The sequence below is a fragment of the Euleptes europaea genome, chromosome 21, assembly GCF_029931775.1.
Source record: "Euleptes europaea isolate rEulEur1 chromosome 21, rEulEur1.hap1, whole genome shotgun sequence".
Lineage (NCBI taxonomy): Eukaryota > Metazoa > Chordata > Lepidosauria > Squamata > Sphaerodactylidae > Euleptes > Euleptes europaea.
Window position 1 is genome coordinate 5,406,862 of NC_079332.1, and position 19,595 is coordinate 5,426,456.

Below are 19,595 nucleotides of genomic sequence, written 5' to 3' on the forward strand. Positions count from 1 at the left end.
GACGACAAGAGTCACTGGAAAAGACAGTCTTGCTAGGAAAAGTTGAGGGCAGCAGGAAAAGAGGAAGACCTAATAAGAGATGGATTGACCTCTATAAAGGAAGCCACGGCCCTCAGTTTGCAAATCTGAGCAAGGCTGTTAACAAAAGGACGTTTTGGAGGACATTGATTCATAGGGTAGCCATGAGTCGGAAGCGACTTGATGGCACTTAACACACACACACAGCCAGACTGCTGTTGGATGAAATGCAGAAGTCGTCTGGCTGCAAATAACCGTTCACGGTACCGTGCCATTTGCGCCCTGGTTTCCATGTAGACAAGCTCTCAGATTAATCTCATTCACTGGGGATGTGTCGTACGTCCCGGTGAAGGAACCACTGTTACACGAACTGGTGTTCTTAGAATAAACCGATGCTGGTTCTCTTTCGGATAGTGTGCCGATCCCTCCTGGATGTGCTTAAGTTCTTAATGTTCTTTTTTCCTGTTCTTTTTTCATTTTTCAGCCAATCACCATGGGTTCTGTAAGAGGAGACCACTTCAAGGACATCAGCCCCGTGATAACCCCTGAGGGGAATGTTGTGATGAGCTTCAGTTTTGACAGCTACCAGTTGGAAGAAGAGGAGCTCCAAGCCAAAGGGTGCCAGGCCAAAGGAGTTCTCACCTTCATGGAGCCAGGTAAGGGGCCATGTGTCTCAATGTAATTCCCATGGAGACAGACTGGACTACTGTGATATGCTCTACTTGGGGCTACCCTTGAAATACCAGCTTCCTAAGATCCTTTAACTGGCAATTCCAGGAATTGAACCCGGGGCTTCTGCATGCCGTGCACATGATCTTCCACAGGGCCACAGTTGGTTCCGGCCGCTTATGTCTGCATCCAGTCCCATCTGGTGCTGTGGGATTGCACAATGCTTAAAGGTTGTTTGCGGTCTGAAGACCACGGGAGGTTTTCTCTTCCCCTTTGCCGGTCTGTCCACGGTTTCAATCGATTTTCTAAAACAGGCCTTTGGAGCAGACCACCGGAGTCCCCAGAGGAGGCAAAAGCAATTCATGCCCAGTTGGCCGGGCTTACTTTTGACGCATTCATTTTTTTGATTGAAACGATTGCTATCCCGCATCTCCAAACAAATTGCCCAAGGAGGGGCGCAAAAGTGTCCAGAGGCAGCATATAAAGAGGTTGCAGTCCTTTGGCTTTGGGGGTCTTGTCGGGAAGAGGAAAATGCGTCTGTCTCCTGCCAGCCTCTGTTTTCCCCGTTGCAAGAGATCTGGATCCGCTTCCCCTGCTTCTTGTTATTTGCCGAGCTTCTCTTAGACCAACATCCAGGGCTTCTGCCCCTTAATCTCTTTGCATATTTGATGCCTGGCCGTCGTTCCGTGCGGTGGTGTTTGGCAACGAATTACAGCAAAGATCTGGTATCCGAGCCACCTCCTGGGTATCGGCTGAAAGGTTGCCATTCGTCGGATGGAATTTAATCAGAACGGGATTTATTGTGTCGTGCGCATCAACCCCGCGGGCGCCAGAAACCCTGCTGTTTGCAAACAACCAGACCTGCATTTTAAAAATTGGAGCTGAAAGTGGTGTTTAAATCCCTCTGTCTTTTGCTGGGGGGCGGGGGAGAAACTGGATGCTGGCCATTTTCTGTGGCAAAAATGGCAGAGCGTGAGCCGATGTTTGCCTTAGTTTGGCCTGCCGCGCCTGCCCGTTTCTCTGCAGGGCTGCAATTCCCTGTGTCCTTTCTTGGGAGTAAGACCAATCCCGCTTGGGGGAGCCGCCGATGAGTCACTGTCAGTCCTCTCAGTTAATCCCTGAAGTCCTTGATATACCCCAGTGTATCCCATAACCCCATCACAACTGTTTTCTCCCCTTCCCTTTTTACAGCGTGTGAAGACCCAGAACCCCAGGATCGCTACCACGGTATTTATTTTGCTATGCTGCTCGCCGGAGTTGGCTTCCTCTTGCCTTATAACAGCTTTATTACAGATGTGGACTACCTTCATCATAAGTATCCAGGTATAACACCTCAGTGTTTATAACTCCCCCAGAGGTGTGCATTTCGGTTACTTTTGGACTCCCTTGGTTCTAGCACTTCTCTCTCGGAGCACCTGCTGAAATTAAGGCCATCGAAATCAGGCCCAGAAGTCTTAACACTCCTGTTATTTAATTTTGTGCAAGAAAGTGGCGTAGTGGTTAAGAGTGGTGGTTTGGAGCGGTGGAGTCTGATCAGGAGAGCCGGGTTTGATTTCCCCACTCCTCCGCATGAGCGGCGGAGGCTAATCTGGTGAACTGGATTTGTTTCCCCGCTCCTACACACGAAGGCAGCTGGGTGACCTTGGGCTAGTCACAGCTCTCTCAGTCCCACCTGCCTCCCAGGGTGTATGTTGTGGGGAGGGGTAGGGAAGGCGATTGTAAGCCGGTTTGATTCTCCCTTAAGTGGCAGATAAAGTCGGCATATAAAAACCAACTCTTCTTCTTCTTCAAAGTATTAATCTAACATCACTGTATCAAAGCTGCAATTATATTTAACTATGTATTCTGTATAACTGGATGCCGTTGTCATAATGCACAATAATAGATATATATGCCTTGACCTGGATAAACCAGGCTAGTCCGCTCGTCAAATCTCAGAAGCAAAGCAGGGTCGGCCCTGGTTAGTACTTGGATGGGAGACCTCCAAGGAAGTCCAGGGTCACTACGCAGAAACATGCAGCAGCAGGCCGGCTCTGCTCATTGGCACGCAGTTATCAACCCTGACCTGGATGGCCGAGGCTAGCCCAATTTCTCTGAAATTAAGCAGGGTTGGCTCTGGTTAGTACCTAGATGGGAGGACACCCAGGAAGCCCAGGGTTGCTCCACAGAGGCAGGCGATAGCAAACCACCTCTGTTCCTCTCTTGTCTTTAAAAGGCAACGGTCACCATAAGTCATCTGTCACTTGACGGGAAAAAATATATCTATACATATTTACAAAAATTCAAATTAGTAAATGAAGTTATTCCAAAATAGCTTCTGTTCTTGGGTTTGTGTAATGTTTTAAAAACTGTCCCGCCCCCCAAAAATCTGTTTGACCAAAGATGACAGCAGGTTGAAAGACAGAAAGGTGGCGCATGCGCAGTGGTAAACAATAGGCCGTTCCCTGACCTGAACGGCCCAGCCTAGCCCCATCTCCTTAGAGCTTGGAATCTAAGCAGGGTTGGTCCTGGTTGGTACTTGGCTGAGAGACCACCAAGAAAGTCCAGAGCTGCTACGAAGAGGCAGGCAATGTCCAACCGCTTCTGTTCATCTCTTGACTTGAAAGCCCCATGGGGTCACTTGATGGCACTCTACACCACCATATATACCACAGGGAAACAGGGCCCCCTTTGTAAAACGTTCCTGTCTGTTTCCAGTCTCATTCTCTTCTCCCGTGTTCTTCTGGTAGGGACGTCGATCGTGTTTGACATGAGTCTGACCTACATCCTGGTAGCCCTGGTGGCCGTCATCCTCAACAATGCCTTGGTGGAGATGCTGAGTCTCCACACCAGGATCGCTGTAGGTAAGTCCATTCCTCCCCCCCCCAACCAGGTTTAACCAGGTTTATCTGGGAAACCACCTCTTAAGCAATTCATAGAGAACTGAAGAGGTTTCAGAAGAAAGCGAGAGATGATTCAGGATGCTGACTGTAGGTTGCTTCTGAGTTGTGATCCCAGTTGGAAGCTGCGATGTGGACGTCAGAAAATCCAGCTTTCAGGGCTGGTCTGAGCCTTTAGCATCTTGCATCCCTGAAATCCCATTGCTAGAATGTGTGTGTGTGTGTTAAGTGTCGTCAAGTCGCCTCCGACTCATGGCGACCCTATGAATGAAAGTCCTCCAAAATGTCCTATCCTTGACAGGCTTGCTCAGATCTTGCAAATTGAAGGCTGTGGCTTCCTTTATAAGTCTTTATAAGAATAATTCCTGGAAATTATTTATTGCTTGTGACTTCTCAGAGGAGAAGAGCATCCCGACTGATGGGTGATCTCTCCTGTTGAGATTTAGACGCTGGACCTTTCTCCAATGTCTGGTCTTAATTGGAGGAGGTCCACCCCTTTCTCGGTTTAAGACTTCCACATTTGAGGCAAGCCGGTCTCACTACTGAACCCAATAACGGGTGGGGAAAACTGTAGACCCGAGCGGAAAAGCCATCAAATAAAACCTCTCCAAAGTTAAAAACAAAAACCTGACAATAGCTATGTAGAATAAAAATGGGGGTGAGATAGAAAGAGAGAGAGAGAATAAAATAGAGTTTACAAAGGGGTGGGGAAGGAGAAACTTGTCATGGTAGAATTTCCCGCAAATTTTGCATACGCTCCTTGTGCAAGAAGAGACGAAGGGATCCTCTCCTGAGCTCCAAGCAGGAGGAACACCTAATAGTCGGCCTGACATGTTCCCTTCCCCTCTCCTCTTGTTTGTCGCAGGGTATCTTTTTGCACTGGGGCCGCTTCTTTTTGTGAGCCTCTGTGACGTCTGGCTGGAGCTGTTCTCCCAGCGGCAGGCCTACGCCATCAACCTCATCGCGGTGGGCGTGGTGGCCTTCGGCTGCACAGGTATGTGTGGGAAGGGGCTCTGCAGCAGCTCTGAGACGCAGATGTCCTCCAACCCACAATTCAGCAGCGGAGCTCCCCCTTTGGGTGCAGAAGGGCCCATCCCTGCCACCTTGGATTGAAATCATGAGAGGGAGGGATGAGCCGGTGCTCGGCTCTCATGGCCTGTTCTTACATGCCCAGGGTAGTGCCGATCGATCGCCGCTTTGGGGTCAGGAAGGAATTCTTCACACAACGCGTAGTTAAATTGTGGAACTCCCTGCCCCAGGATGTGGTGATGGCTGCCAGCTTTAAGAGGGGAGTGGACATGTTCATGGAGGAAAGGGGTATTCATGGCTACTAGTTAAAATGGATACTAGTCATGATGCATACCTACTCTCTCCAGGATCAGAGGAGCATGCCTGTGATATTAGGTGCTGTGGAATACAGGCAGGAGAATGCTGCTGTAGTCGTTTTTGTGGGCTTCCTGGAGGCACCTGGTTGGCCCCTGGGTGAACAGACTGCTGGACTTGATGGGCCTTGGTCTGATCCAGCAGGGCCCTTCTTATGTTCTCAGGTTCTTATGTTCTTGGGGATGGGCTATGGCTCAGTGGTAGAGCATCTTCTTAGCATATGAAAGGTCCCAGGTTCAATCCCCGGCATCATCAGTGCAAAGGACCAGGCAGTAGGCGACGTGAAAGGCTTCTATCGGAGAGCCTCCTTGAGAGACCAAGGGTCTGGTTCAATGCAAGGCAGATTCATGTGTGTTCGTCTGTTCCCAATGCAGGAGTCTTTAAAAATGGATTAGACAGATTCATGGAGGAGAGGTCTATCAGTGGCTAGTAGCCACGGTGACTAAAGAGAACCTCCACATTCAGAGGCAGTCAATCTCTGAATCCCAGCACCAGGAGGTAACATCAGGAGACGGCCTTGGCCTCCGTGCCCTGCTGTTGGGCCTCCAAAGGAACTTGTTGGCCACTGTGCGGGACAGGAAGCCGGACTCGATGGACCACTGGGTCCGATCCAGCTGGGCTCGTCCTACGTTGTTACGCTTTTTTGGCCACGGAGTAATAACTGCTACCCATGTTCTCTCTCGTCTCTGTCTCCCTCTTCAAGTGCAGCAATCCAGCTTCTATGGCTACACCGGGATGTTGCCCAAGCGCTACACCCAGGGGGTAATGACCGGCGAGAGTGAGTACCTTTTCCCCAAACTCGTCCGTTGAAGAGCTCGCTCAAGGGGACCCACCCCAGGGTCACAATTTGGATGCTGAACGCCTCTGAGATACATACGGCTGGGCAAAGGGTGCAGAACCCCACAGAGGGATGAGCTGGGCAGAGTGGCCCCCTGGACTAGGGTTGCCATCCTCCAGGCGACCTCCCGCTATTACAACCAATCTCCAGCTGATAGAGATCAGTTCCCCTGGAGGAAATGGCCATTGGACTCTATGGCATTGAAGTCCCTCCCTTCCCCAAACCCTGCACTCCACAGACTCTGCCCCCAAAAACCTCCCGCAGGTGGCTAAGAGGGGCCTGGCAACCCTACCCTTGACCCACATCTGCACCCCATGGGAGCTTATTAACATATCTAAGCCAAGGGATGACTCCTATTCAGCTCCACAAACATGGTGTGAGCTCTGTACTAACCGGAGTCAACTGTTGTTGGCTCCGGCGACTGGTTCTGGGTTTGGGAGAGCTTAGCGGGAGCGGCTGGGGGCAGATGGCAGAAGGCTGGGGCCCCTGTCTGCTGGCTGCTCGGTCTTGGCAGGCGGACGAACAGCCGACGGATGGGGTGCTCCTGCCAACGCCGCTTGGCACGCAGCCTGGCAAATTCATGGGTTTTTTTTGGGGGGGGGGTAGATGCTGGGGTTGGCTGCCGGGTGAGGCTGGTGTCGGGAAGAGTAAAAACCAGAAACGAGCAGCCTTCCCTGCATCCTTCTTATGCCAGGGGGAGCATTTGTGAGAATGCTGCCCCCCTAGCATGGCAAAAAAAACCTCATTTTGACTGGCCCTGCTTCTTTCCGCTTTCAGCGTGGTTTAGTGGTTAAGAGCATTGATTTGGAGCGGTGGACTCTGATCTGGAGAACCGGATTTGATTCCCCATTCCTCCACATGAGTGGTGGAGGCTAATCTGGTGAACTGGATTTGTTTCCCCTCTCCTACACATGAAGCCAGCTGGGTGACCTTAGGCTAGTCACAGCTCTCTTAGAGCTCTCTCAGCCCCACCTACCTCACAGGGTGCCTGTTGTGGGGAGGGGAAGGGAAGGTGATTGTAAGCTGGTTTGATTCTCCCGTAAGTGGTAGAGAAAGTCGGCATATAAAAACCAACTCTTCTTCTTCTTCGTCTCCCTCCTCTTAATAATGCCACCCTTCTTTCTCTGCCTTAAGAGGTTGTACCAAAGGATTCATGGAGGAATGTCCAGTTTCATATTGGCTTAGCTGAACCAGAAGAGAGAGAGAGAGAGGAAGCATGTTTTTGGTGGCTATTTTAATGGCCACCATTTTCTGGTTTTAGGATGCATTTGATTTTATGGGTTTAACGCTACTAGTTTTCTGAGAGAAAGGCGGGTCTATGACTGTTTTAAATAAATAAGGGATTGCAAAGGAGAAAGGAGAGCATTGTTTTAAGGAGGAAACAGAGACTTTTGCATGAAGGAAGGCCCAGAGGTGTGTGTTGGATCTGTGAGTGGACAAGAAGCCAGGGTCGTGGTATAGTGAAGAGAGCGGCGCTGCCCATCTCCTGTCCTTCCTTTCTAGGCACGGCAGGCGTGATCATCTCTCTCAGCCGCATCTTCACCAAGCTCCTCTTGTCCAATGAGAAGGAGAACACCATCATCTTTTTCTTCATCTCCATCAGCCTCGAGCTGACCTGCTTCATTCTCCACCTCCTGGTGAAACAGACGCAGTTTGTGAAGTACTACACGGCACGATCCCGGGAGGGGGCACCCACGCTCAAAGGGGCCGCGGGGGACCACGGCACCGGGTACAGGGTTCACCACGACGTCACGACGGAAGACGTCCGATTTGTACGTTTCCTTTCCGTGCCGCGAGTGGCGGTGTGTTTTCTTCCAGGCGTAGGGGGACACCTTTTATCCTAATCCTGTAAACATTTTGGAGAGAAGGAAATTAAATTAGAAAGTTGTCGGCAGGCAGATGGGCCCATGTAAGGTTGGGAATTCTTCATAGAATCATAGAGTTGGAAGGGACCACCAGGGACATCTAGTCCAACCCTCTGCACAGTGCAGGAAACCCACAACCACAACCCCCAGTGACCTCCCCACTCCATGTCCTGAAGATGCCCTCCCTCTCATCATCCGCCTAATAGAATCAGCATTGCTGATGGATGGCCATCTAACCTCTTCTTGTGGGCTGGGGAATTCCAGAGGCAGAGATGGTGGACGTCCTTTTCTTGAGGAGGTGGAGAATGCCCTCTGCTGGCTTGCCTCAGCTTTGCGGGCCAGGCTGAGCTAGCGCCAATGGAAATTTGAAGGCGGCAAAATGCAGTTCAAAGCACAGGACGTCCGTCTGTCTCATTTCTCTCCCACCCTTCCTCCAAATAGCTCAGGGTGGTCTACCAGGTTTGTCCCTCTTCCACGGTTTCCTCATACCAACCCCGTGAGATACGTTAGATACTGACCAGCCAAAAGCCTTTCATGGCCAACAACCCAGATCTCCCCAGTCGGGGCCTGGCACTTTGACAGTGTCCTCACCCTGGCTGTAATGTATTGGAACCTGCTGTGTATACCCAATGGGTTCCGTTCAGACATACAGTCTTCTCCTAAGGAGAAGATCCGTTCCGTTCGTGTGCAGAGAGAAACAGCTGTGTGGCTGGCTGTAGTTGTCCCAGGTCACGTCCCCCTCCCACCCGAGAGGCCTTTTACAACTTAGGAAAAGATATTTCACATAAGGTTGGTGGATGAATGTTTGGTTGTCTGAATGTCAGTGGTGCATTTTGAAAATCAGAGTTTTAAACATGGGCAGGGAAGCCCTTGAAGCTGCAGTGAGGTGGGACGAAATCAGCATTCCACGCTTTCCTGTCCTGGATTATTGACTGATTGAGCTGAAATATTCACCCGCAGGGGTGAAAATAATGTAAATTTCTTACCAGTCGTGCCTCTCTTGGGGGAGTTGGAGCAGACGGTGAAAGGTTCCACCTTGGCCAGTTTCTCAACTGGTACCCTGTGCCAGACCGTACAAGTTTTCACGCTGATATCCTGCTTCTGAGAAGGAGGTTTCCCCCTAAAAAAAATTTTTTTAGTCCCATGTTTTCTCAAGTAGGAAAAATATACAATTGAATCACACAAACCAAAGGCCCAAAATATAACCGTGGAGGGACTTGCCCCGAATTTCTCCCTAATGTGGGAGGGAGATAGGCTTAGCCTAAAGGGAATATGAATCACAAATCTTGTGGTCTTTCTTAACCACCAGTGTGGTGTAGTGGTTAAGAGCGGTGGTTTGGAGCAGTGGACTCTAATCTGGAGAGCCGGGTTTGATTCCCCCACTCCTCCACATGAGCGGTGGAGGCTAATCTGGTGAACTGGGTTTGTTTCCTTGCTCCTACACACAAAGCCAGCTGGGTGACCTTGGGCTAGTCATAGTTCTGTCTGAACTCTCTCAGCCTCACCTACCTCACAAGGTGTTTGTTGTGAGGAGGGGAAGTGAAGGTGATTGTAAGCCGGTTTGATTCTTCCTTAAGTGGTAGAGAAAGTCGGCATATAAAAACCAACTCTTCTTCTTCTTCTTTGTTGTGTGGGGAGGAAAGACGGAAGGAAGGAAAAACTGTCATGCATCTGACAAGGAGGGCCCCCACGAAAGTGAATGCCATAGTAAATCTTTTTTGGCAAAACAAGACCAGGTGGCCTTAGGCAAGCCACTGATGACGAGATGACGATACCGGCCTGCCTTATGGGGCTGTTGTGAGGATTTTCACACATGAATGTACATGAAGGGCTTTGAAGACAAGCGTGTTTACAAATGCCAAATCTTCTTGGTACATCTTTCTTTTCCCTTCCAGGAAAACCGGCCTCGTGGGCAAGAGGGCTCCCCACCAGACACCCTCGGGCAAGAAGGGGAGCTGTCCGGCAGCGGCACCTACGTGAGATTTGACGTCCCACGCCCCAAAGTGAAAAGGAGTTGGCCCAGCTTCCGCGGTAAGATTGCAGTTGATTCTCGGGACAAGGGCAGTTGTGAAGGCCTAGTTCTGGCAACACAGGCCAGACACCCTTGCAAGGTAGGCTCACGTCACAAGCTGCAGGGCTGGAGCCAAAGAAACATTAGCTTGCCCCAAGGCTTGACTCCGTGAAGTCATGGCTGAGCTGAGGTTTTTGTCACAGCATCTTTTCACCACTCAGGGGGGACCACGTTTTTTATTATTAATATAAAATAAAACATGAAAAAAATGTTATCTACCAGACCATTAGCTAGAAGGAGTTTCTCTTCACATTCCTATCCTTCCCATAGAGTGCCTGTTGAGAGTCCCTTGAACACATGAAGCTGCCTTCTACTGAATCAGACCTTTGGTCCATCAAAGTCAGTATTGTCTACTCAGACCAGCAGCAGCTCTCCAGGGTCTCAGGCAGGGGTCTTTCACATCACCTACTTGCCTAGTCCTTTTAACTGGAGATGCCGGGGATTGAACCTGGGACCCTTCTGCATGCCAAGCAGATGCTCTACCACTGAGCCACTGGGGATCCCTGTCATTTAAAGACAGGGATCCCCAGGGAAAAGAAAGACGCACCAAGAGTCTCAGAGAAACTGAAGCCCATATCCAGGCACCACCCCCAAATCTGCAGGAATTTCCCAAGCCAGGACATTCCCAAGCCTAAAAACATAAGAACGTAAGAAAGGCCCCGTTGGGTCAGACTGAGGTCCATCAAGTCCAGCAATCTGTTCGCACAGTGGCCAACCAGGCCAACATGAGTCAGGCCTCCCTCAACCAGAACAGCCGTGCATGGTTGGTCCCATGTTAATTCCATCCCATGTGAATTCCATTGCCTTAGGGGGGCTGCATAATTTGTCTGCCCGCTTGAGCCGGCCCTGACGGCCCCAGCCTGAGCCGCATTCCTTTGGTGCCTTCCCGCAGACATGATGCTCCACCGCTACATCGTTTCCCGGGTGATCTGGGCCTACATGTTGTCCATAGCGATGACTTACTTCATCACGCTGTGCCTCTTTCCTGGACTGGAGTCAGAGATCCGGAACTGCACCCTGGGGGAATGGCTCCCGATCCTGATCATGGCGATCTTCAACCTCTCGGACTTTGTGGGCAAGGTAGGACTTGGCCTGCCTCTGGGCACTGGGACAGAGCTTCGAAAGAAAGGACGTTTTGTTCGCATTTTGGGGCCATTGTGTGCCTTACGCAGCGTGGCTTGCTGGCTCGAGTGACCTAGGGCAATTCTCTCTGCTACTGATTCTCTAATGAGCTCACAGAAGCGACTGGGCCGCAAATATTTTAATGAGCTCTTGTGGCCACCCATTAGCTGCTTTTGTGGACCTTAAACTTAAAAAAAAGAAGTACCTGTCTTGCACTTTCTGGAAGCGTCAGAGAGGTTACAGGTGCTGGTAAAGGCCTTTATTTGGCCAGACTCTGAAGAGCTGCTGCCCAAACACTGTCAGCTTACCAGAAGGTCGAGAAATGTTTTGTTTGGGACTGTGGCTTTCATGCCTAACTTGTGGGCTTCCTGGAAGTCCCTGACTGGCCACTCTGGGGAAAAGGATGTTGCAGTATCCGATCTCATGGGAGAAAGGACGTATTCTTTAAAACAGGGATCAGCCCCTGTCTCTCTCTCCTTTCAGATTCTGGCCGCCTTGCCTTATGACTGGAGGGGGACCCACCTCCTCATCTATTCCTGCCTGCGAGTCGTTTTCATCCCTCTGTTCATCATGTGTGTGTACCCCAACGGGAAGCCCACCTTTGGCCACCCAGCCTGGCCCTGCGTCTTCTCCCTCCTCATGGGGATCACCAATGGCTACTTTGGCAGCGTTCCCATGATCCTCGCAGCTGGCAAAGTGAGCCCGGAGCAGCGGGAACTGGCAGGTCAGTGGGATGGCCCAGAAAACCCTGATGGGCTGACCTCAGGCCCTGATAGGCTGACCTCAAACCCTGATTGTTTGGTGCAGGCATTTCCAAGGAGATTGGGCCACAGAGGCTCTTCTAGCTGTGCTGCTTTTATGCAGAGACAGGAGATAGAGGGAGGGATTATGTCTTGCAGGTTGGACTGCAGCTCTGGGCTGTGCCCCCCTGCCATCAAGTCCCCGTGGTCACGTTTTGCAGTGCAGTCCTTTTCTCTGAAGGAAGGAATGAGCCGCCCTGCACTGAGTCATGTGGTGGGCGAAAGATGTGTATTGAGCAGATGTTTCTTTGGTATTCTAAGCGCCACCATGAACTTCCCAGAGCCCAGCACGCTTATATCGTAAACAGCAAGAATGTCCCCCCCCCCCCAAAAAGTGTGGATTTGGCTTAGAGATTCCTAGGAATTCAAGACCCTTGCCAAGTACCAGCTTCAGAGGGCAGCCGTTTTAGTCTGCAGCAGAAGAGGTAGATTTGAGCCCAGTAGCACCGAGGAGGGTAGAAGCTTTTGAGAGTCAGAGGTCTCTGACGAAGGGGGCTTTGACTCTTGAAAGCTCATAACCCCGAAATCTTTGTCTCTAAGGCGCGACTGGTGTTGACATCATGCTCAGCCAGATACCAGATTCCACGTGAGGTCCCGTGTTGAATCCCAGGTCTGTTTTTTGGACCAGGCACTCAAAAAGGCTTGGGCAGGCACGGATGAGGAGGGCACTGCTGCGCCACAGGTGATTCGCTGGTTCCCAGCTGTCAGTAGCCTAAGAGGGGGCTGGTATCACCTCCTGGATCCATGCTTCCTGTAGCCAAGTGCAAGCTGAGGAACTCCAAAGAGGCTTGGCCTGTACGTAGCCGCCCAGCAGTGCAGGGAACGGGCGTCCCTTGGTGGATGGTGGCAAAAGAACTTGAACACATGAAGCTGCCTTACACAGAATCTGACCCTTGGTCCATCAAAGTCAGTATTGTCTACTCAGACTGGCGGCGGCTCTCCAGGGTCTCAGGCTGAGGTCTTTCACATCACCTACTTCCCTAGTCCCTTTAACTGGAGATGCCGGGGATTGAACCTGGGATCTCCTGCATACCAAGCAGATGCTCTACCGCTGAGCCACGGCCCCTCCCCAAATGAACCAGCCCATATGACATGAGGTGATCGTGGTAGACCTCCTGCCCCATTGCGTTTTTCATCGTCTCTCCCAGGTAACACCATGACGGTCTCCTACATGACGGGGCTGACTCTGGGCTCTGCCGTGGCCTACTTTGCTTACAGCCTCACCAGCACTTCCCACAGCACCTGCTTCCACTCCGAAACCTACAACGGATCAGTCCCGGCAAGGTACTGAACGGGGGCTTCCCACAGGCAGCCGCAAGAGAGCGAGGGGGGAATGTCGGTCTTCCACCCCGCGGGGCCGACCCGAGACGTATTGGATGCCTCGGGCGGAGGAACCGAGATGACATCCCGTTCCCGTCCGTCGCGGCTTAATGTTGGAAGTCTAGCCTCCAGGAAGTTCTCCAGCACGTGCCGTGTTGGACCAACGGGAGTGACCGAAGTGTTTCCCCCAGCAGAACTTCCAGGCAGATTTGGCCCCCCAGGGTCCCGATCCGTCTCCCATTCCACCATCCTAGGTTGCACCCAGAATCCACAGCCCAAGGCAGCCGACGCTTGCCCGCCTTCTGTGTTTGGGGTGCCTGGCTCATCACCAGACGAACCCGTAATGTTTTCTTCCAGCCTCCCCATGAATTTGGTGCATCGTGCGAGGTCCCAGCCACCAGGCAGAATTGCCACAAAACTGGGAGGCCTGGCGTGGGGCCGCGTTGTTAAACGGCTTGATTGTCGGAGTCACCGTTGTATGTCTGTCTGCCTGGGGACAAAAGGGGTGAGCTCGGGAAATGGTTCTGTCCAAAATGGGGGCCAGACATTTCCTTGGGCTTTTTGGGGCGTGGGGCGTGAAGCACGTGAAACGTTCGGCATTTTCCGCGTAGCCATTCCGCTTAGGCTGGTCGCCTTGACTTCTCAATCTTTCCGTGCAATGGATGGAAGAAGAATTAGATGCAGGATGGAGCCAATTTCTGTATGCAGCGTTCCAAGTTTTTCCTGGTCTCAGCTGCAGGAGGTGGCTGTTTGAATTAGATCTGCCAACTCTGGGTTGGGAAATTTATAGTGGTTTTGGGGGTGGAGTCTGGGGAGGGGCTTGGGAAGTGATCTCTGTGGTCTGGACATCAGTTGTAATTCCAGGAGATCACCAGGTCCCACCAGGATGTTGGCAACCCTAATTTGAATGCTGCTCCATTTAAAAAAAAACCAACCCCCCACAAATCCCTGTATCTAAAAAACTAGCATGTCAGGCAATATTCTGGCTGGAACCCATCCTAGTGCTAGATGTCTAGGTGCAGGACAATTTCTGGCACAGAGGTGTAGTGCAACAGGAGAGTTCCTCCTCGCCTGCAGTCCTCTGCAGTTGGCAGCAGGCTGAGCTAAGAAAACATGCTCCTTAAGCCGCTGTTGCTCTCCAGCCTCATCTCTGGGTGGAAGAGAGCAAGAGGCATGAATCACCTGCTTCCGTGGTGGTCAGCTCCAAGGATTGAAAGGGACAGGGGACCCTGTCGGGAAGAGAGAGGGCGGAGCTCGCCACCTCTCCTTGTCTGCCGCAGGTTTCTCCTGGGGTCTATTCCCAGGGCCGTGGGGTCAGGATGCTTCTTGAGAAGCACCAGCTTGGAGGCCCTTGAATGAGGCCACTGAGGGCTTCCCCCCGGTGCAGAGAGCCATGGTGGACTCCCCAGCTGCCTCTAGCGATGTGCTTCACCCCCCCTTCCCGATCTCTGGCAAGTAAACCCGCCCAGACTCTTGAAGCTCCAACTCGACCGGTACAGCAACCGCCTGCCGGCACCCATAGCCAGTTTGAGCCTTCGAGGAGGAGGGTTGCCTGTTCATTCTCTCTGTGGGCCAAACTGGACAATCCAGGTTTGGGGCCACTTCCAAACTGGTGGGAAAGGGCAGGGTGTACGGCTGCGGTGTAGATGGGCCACATGGTAGAACCGGCCTGCCGCTTCTTCCTCTCACATGCCTCCTACTGCCAGCACCCCCCGAGTTGTGCCAAGCACGCTTCTGAGCCCAGCTGGAGGAGAGAGAAGTATCTCCCCCCTCTGAGAGGCATTCCCTTTGTCTTGTGGCTGTTCAGCAGGCCAGGTCCCTAGCACTGTTTCCCCTCGGGCTACACCCCCCTGGGTTCTGCAGCCCGTACCAAAGGCTTAGTCTCCTCTGCACCTCCACAGAATAGCCACGGCCGTGGTCCAAGCTAGCGCCAGTTGCTCCTCGAGGTGCGCCGGCCTTCGAAAGCACTCCCGCCCCAAAAGGTGCTGCCGATCAGCTGTCTGACCCCCTCACTGTGTGCATGCCCAGCTATGCCTCTTGTTCCACACAGCTCAGCCGCGGGGCCCCGGAGCCTCTGTCTGGGCTGAGAGGGAAAAGTCTTGCCAGACCGGGCAAGGACATCGCTTCCATCCCCCCAGTGTCGCCTCTTTTGTCTGTGTGCCTGTGTGGTTGGTGATGGAATAAAACTGTCGATTTCTTTTTTTCTAAATGCACGGGCTTGCTGGCTCTACTTTCTTTTCCTGTCATGCGGGGCGGCATGGTGTGCGTGGGTGTCAGGGTTGCCAGACTCCAGGTGGTGGCTGGAGATCTCCAGGGATTACCACTGAGCTCCAGGTGACATTGGTCAGTTCACCTGGAGAGAGTGGCCGCTTTGGAAGGTGGACACTAAGGAATTATACCCCACTGAAGTTCCTCCCCTCCCCAAACCCTGCTGTCCCCCAGGTTGCACCCCCTAAAATCTCCAGGTATTTCCCAACTTGGAGCTGGAAACCCTAGCGTATGTGTGCATGTGTTTAAGGGGGCATCTCTCTGCAAGAACATGGCACCGACATCTCCCACTGGTGATGTGGTGCCAACAGGACCACCAGAGGAAGGCGGGTCGCATGCAACCAGTAAAGGGCCAAGGAGCCGGACGTCAAAAGACCCTGGATGTAAGAGTCCTGAGGAGGGGGGGCTCTGCTGCAGACCACCGGCGGCGTCATCACTTCGACAGCCCCCCAGGGACAGGCTGCCGGGGAATGAGGAGGGGAAATGCCCCGAAAGGCAGCAGCTGGGTCAGAAGGGGTGGGGAGGGGAAAGAGAGAGGAAAAAACTGCAATTGTTAACACCTTGGCCTTTCGGAGTGAAGGTTTTGAAAGCTGTTTTTCATCTAAGAGAGTGAAGGACAGACCAGCCACACTTACAATCTCAAGGTGCCAAATCAAAGGGGAGAAGCTTCAGCAATCTGTACCTGGGGCATCTGTTGTGTCTTTCACTGCGGAGATCTTTTCCCACCCCTCTTTTAGATTAAAAGAAACACAGGCAATTTTGATTGTATGACTGCTGGGATGGTGTTGGGTTTTTTCATTTCTTTTCTCCCCTCCTCTCTCCCTTTTCCACAGACACGCTGATCAGAAACACATGCTTTGTGTGGGGATGTGGGAAATGGTTTCCTATCTGAAAAGACTTTTCTCTGGTGCATGTTTCTGCTAACTCACAGAGTGTTGAAACCCAAAGGTCTTGTGGGGGGGAATTAGGCTGGAAAGAAGTTAAGTGTGGGAAGGTTGGGTTGAGTAGACACATCTGCCAGTTGTTAGTATTAGTGAGAACATCTGTGTCCCACCCTCAGAGAGGTGTTGTGTCTCCTGGTTACCCACTTGATCATACTGGTGGGAAGCATCGAGTGGAATTGCACATCACAGTATAGGTAAGTTGTATATCACTTGGAAAGGGAGTGGGGGAGCTGAGTGTGTCATTGTTTTGGTATGGACCATAATGTCTAGTTCTAGCCACAGAGGGCAGCTACTGAGTGCTAAATTGGCACTCAGCGCAATACAAGCAGGAAAGCAGTTTCCGAGCCTTCACTGACCCTGTCTTGTATAAGTGTGTATTAACGTGGGGCCAAGTAGCAGCGATCTTCAAAGTAGTTCCTGTTGATCTGAGTGTGGTAGACAGAGAAAATGGGACAAATTGGAAAACGGGGTGGGGGGTGGTACAGATGTCCTGTGGAGATGGTCTTCATCAGTGGAACATTCATGTGATTAAGCTTGTCTTGGCAGCCTCTGGGTTGAACAGAAATATGGATTACAGTCCGTTCCGGGGTGTGTGTGTGAGCGTGTTGATATTAATAATAAGTCGAATGGGGGGGGGAATTGTGTGGAAATGTGCCTGTAACAAAAGGATTTGAAGAAGGGAGCCTGTGTGTTCCTTCTTGGATTGGGGTCAGTTGACAGGGAAGCCAGGCTGTTGGAGTCATTATTAACTGCAGGTTGTAAGTCGACCGGCCATCAGAGAGTTGGAAGGGACCACCAGGGGTCATCTAGTCCAACCCCCTGCACAATGCAGGAAATTCACAACTACCCCCCCACATGCCCCCAGTGCCCAGAAGATGGCCAAGACTGTGTCCTGGGGAAAGACGGAGTGGTGGTGGGTTCCTCTGTCCCACTTCAGAGTTGTGTTTGTTTCTGCACAGACCCCCCCCCGGGGGGGGGGCTTTTTGACCCAGCTTTGTGTACTTGCATAGTTGGGAGCCTGAGCTGTAGCTGAGTGGGTTTGTAACATTTCCGGTCAAACTTGTCTAGGGGGACCTAATTTGTAGTTACACTTCCGGCTACCGAGCCGGGGGAAGACTACAGAACGAGGAGAGAAATCTGCGCAATGCTTTCGGTCTCGTTCCTTAGGGACAGTATCGGCTGTGGCACTTCCGGCCACAGAGCGGTTGGGAACTACAGAACGGGGCAATGGTTCTGTGTTACGCTTCCGGTCCAGGTGACAAAAGGGACTGCGTTGGCTGTCACGCCTTCCGGTCTCTGCCGACGGCGCCGCCTCCCCCGAAAGGTCCCAAGGGCGGTTTTTGGCCAAAGAGGCACGGAAAATGATTGCAACCCTGACTTCCGGTCTCAGTCGACGGCCCCGCCGCTTCCGAAGGCTTCCAAGGGCGATTTTGGGCCAAAGAGAAGCAAGAGGTGATTGCAACCCTGACTTCCGGTCTCAGTCGACGCCCCCCCGAAAGCTCCCAAGGGCGATTTTGGGCCAAAGAGGCACGGAAAATGATTGCAACCTTAACTTCCGGTCTCCGTCGACGCTCCCCCCCCAAGCTCCCAAGGGCGATTTTAGGCCAAAGAGGCCAGAGAAATTATCGCAACCTTCACTTCCGGCCGCCTCCGACGGCTCCCAAGGGGACTCGTAGGCCAAAGAGGCAGGGGGAGTCGAGGGCCCCGCCGCTCCACTTGCGGTCTCCTGCTGAAGGCGGCACCGCCTCCGAGGGGCGTCCTGGGCTAAGGCAGGGAAAGGAGATGCTGCCATTTGGGGGGTGGGGGGTGAAAGGAAGCGGCGGCCTGGCTGAGACCGGAGAGGGGGGCGGGGAGCTTTTGCGGGGGGAGCCGACTCCCAAACAGGCAGCGAAGTCTAGTCGCCCCTGCCCCACCAAGGCCGTGCATGGTATAGCGGCAGTTTGCCAACTCGCTAAACACGGCCTAGTGGTCATAGCGGTGGTCTGCCAGCGTCGCCAGAGGGCCACAGCCCCCATCTGCAAAACAAGAGTCCTGCGGCATTTTCTAGAAACAGGCATAGGTGTTTGTCATCCCGAGTGGTAGAAAAGGGCCGGAGTCCAGGAGCACCTTAAAGACGAGCAAAAAATATTTTCTGGCAGGGTGTGAGCTTTTGTGAGTCACAGCTCACTTCTTCAATCTGAAGAAGTGAGCTGTGACTCACAAAAGCTCACACCCTGCCAGAAAATATTTTTTGCTCGTCTTTAAGGTGCTCCTGGACTCCGGCCCTTTTCTACCACTGCAGACAGACTAACACGGCGACCCACTGGGAATTGTCATCCCAAGGGCATTCTTGGGGGGGGGGGGTTTGCTCCCGGGCATGGGAGGGAGAGGGGTCCCGCCCCACATTCTTCATGCTCCCCACCACCGCCAAAGGCTCTCCCCCCCCCCACTGGTCTCCCCAGAGTTTCAAAGAGGGAGGGAATCACTCCAGGAAATGGGGTCCCCCCTTCCCCAGTGATTCCCCCTTTGGGGTCCCCAGTGCAGCCAACGGTTGCAAAGTCTTGCTAAGGGTGGCCCAGGCCTGGCAGTGGGCGCTGGGGCAGGCAGCTCCCGTCGTTGGGGCACAGAAGGTGTCCAAAGAAGACCCAAACAACATCCCAACCCATCCCAGGGGTCCTTTAGGAAGAGCAGACGCCAAAAGGAAGTCTGCAGCAGAGGTTCTTTGCGGGAAGCAGCTTTTTTCGGGGGGAAACCTGGCTTCAAGTTAAAGGACAAACCCAGTCTGAAGGGCAAGAGAGGTTTATTGAGAGCAGAGGTCTTGTTCAACCGGCTCCCAGCACTGATTTCAGGTTGCCACCCGCCACGCCCTTGCACAGGGTGGGGGGCAATAGCCCATTCCTCTCCACATTTCTCAGATGTGGTCTTTCCTCCCGCTCTGGCCAGGTTCACAGGGCTACCCCCCTATGGCAAGACTCTGGCTTGTATCCTGTCAAGTGACAAGTGGTTTTTTTTTTACTGTAAATCTTTCCCCCACTTTGGGGGATTCTGAACCTCTTTCCCGGCAGTGCTGTTTCCCACAGGTCAGACATGACCATCTCCTGCTTGCACATCCAGGCTTATGTCGGTAGGGGCCCAACCGCCCCTCCCCAACCTCTTCCTATAAGAGGACCTCAAAGGGGTGGAGCACCCACTCCACCCCTTTGGCCGTGGAAGGGCACACCAATAGGGTTGCCAACCTCCAGGTGGTAGCTGGAGATCTCCTGCTATTACAACTGATCTCCAGCCGATAAGAGACCAGTTTGCCTGGAGAAAATAGCCACTTTGGCAATTGGACTCTATGGCACTGAAGCCCCCAAACCCCGCCCTCCTCAGGCTCTGCCCCAAAAACCTCCCGCCGGTGGCGAAGAGGGATCTGGCAACCCTACATACCAAGCCAGCA

General features: G+C 52.6%; 1 protein-coding gene across 1 annotated transcript; it reads left to right on the forward strand.

Annotated features, from left to right (window-relative positions):
- Positions 1 to 506: 506 nt before the first annotated feature.
- On the forward strand, positions 507 to 12,936 carry SLC29A4 (solute carrier family 29 member 4). The gene is made up of 10 exons (XM_056866159.1): positions 507 to 674; positions 1,879 to 2,010; positions 3,417 to 3,530; positions 4,432 to 4,560; positions 5,653 to 5,727; positions 7,291 to 7,559; positions 9,548 to 9,683; positions 10,616 to 10,803; positions 11,329 to 11,569; positions 12,794 to 12,936. Exons 1-10 carry the CDS (start codon positions 512 to 514, stop codon positions 12,934 to 12,936), a joined length of 1,590 nt encoding a protein of 529 aa, XP_056722137.1. The 5' UTR covers positions 507 to 511.
- Positions 12,937 to 19,595: the final 6,659 nt, after the last annotated feature.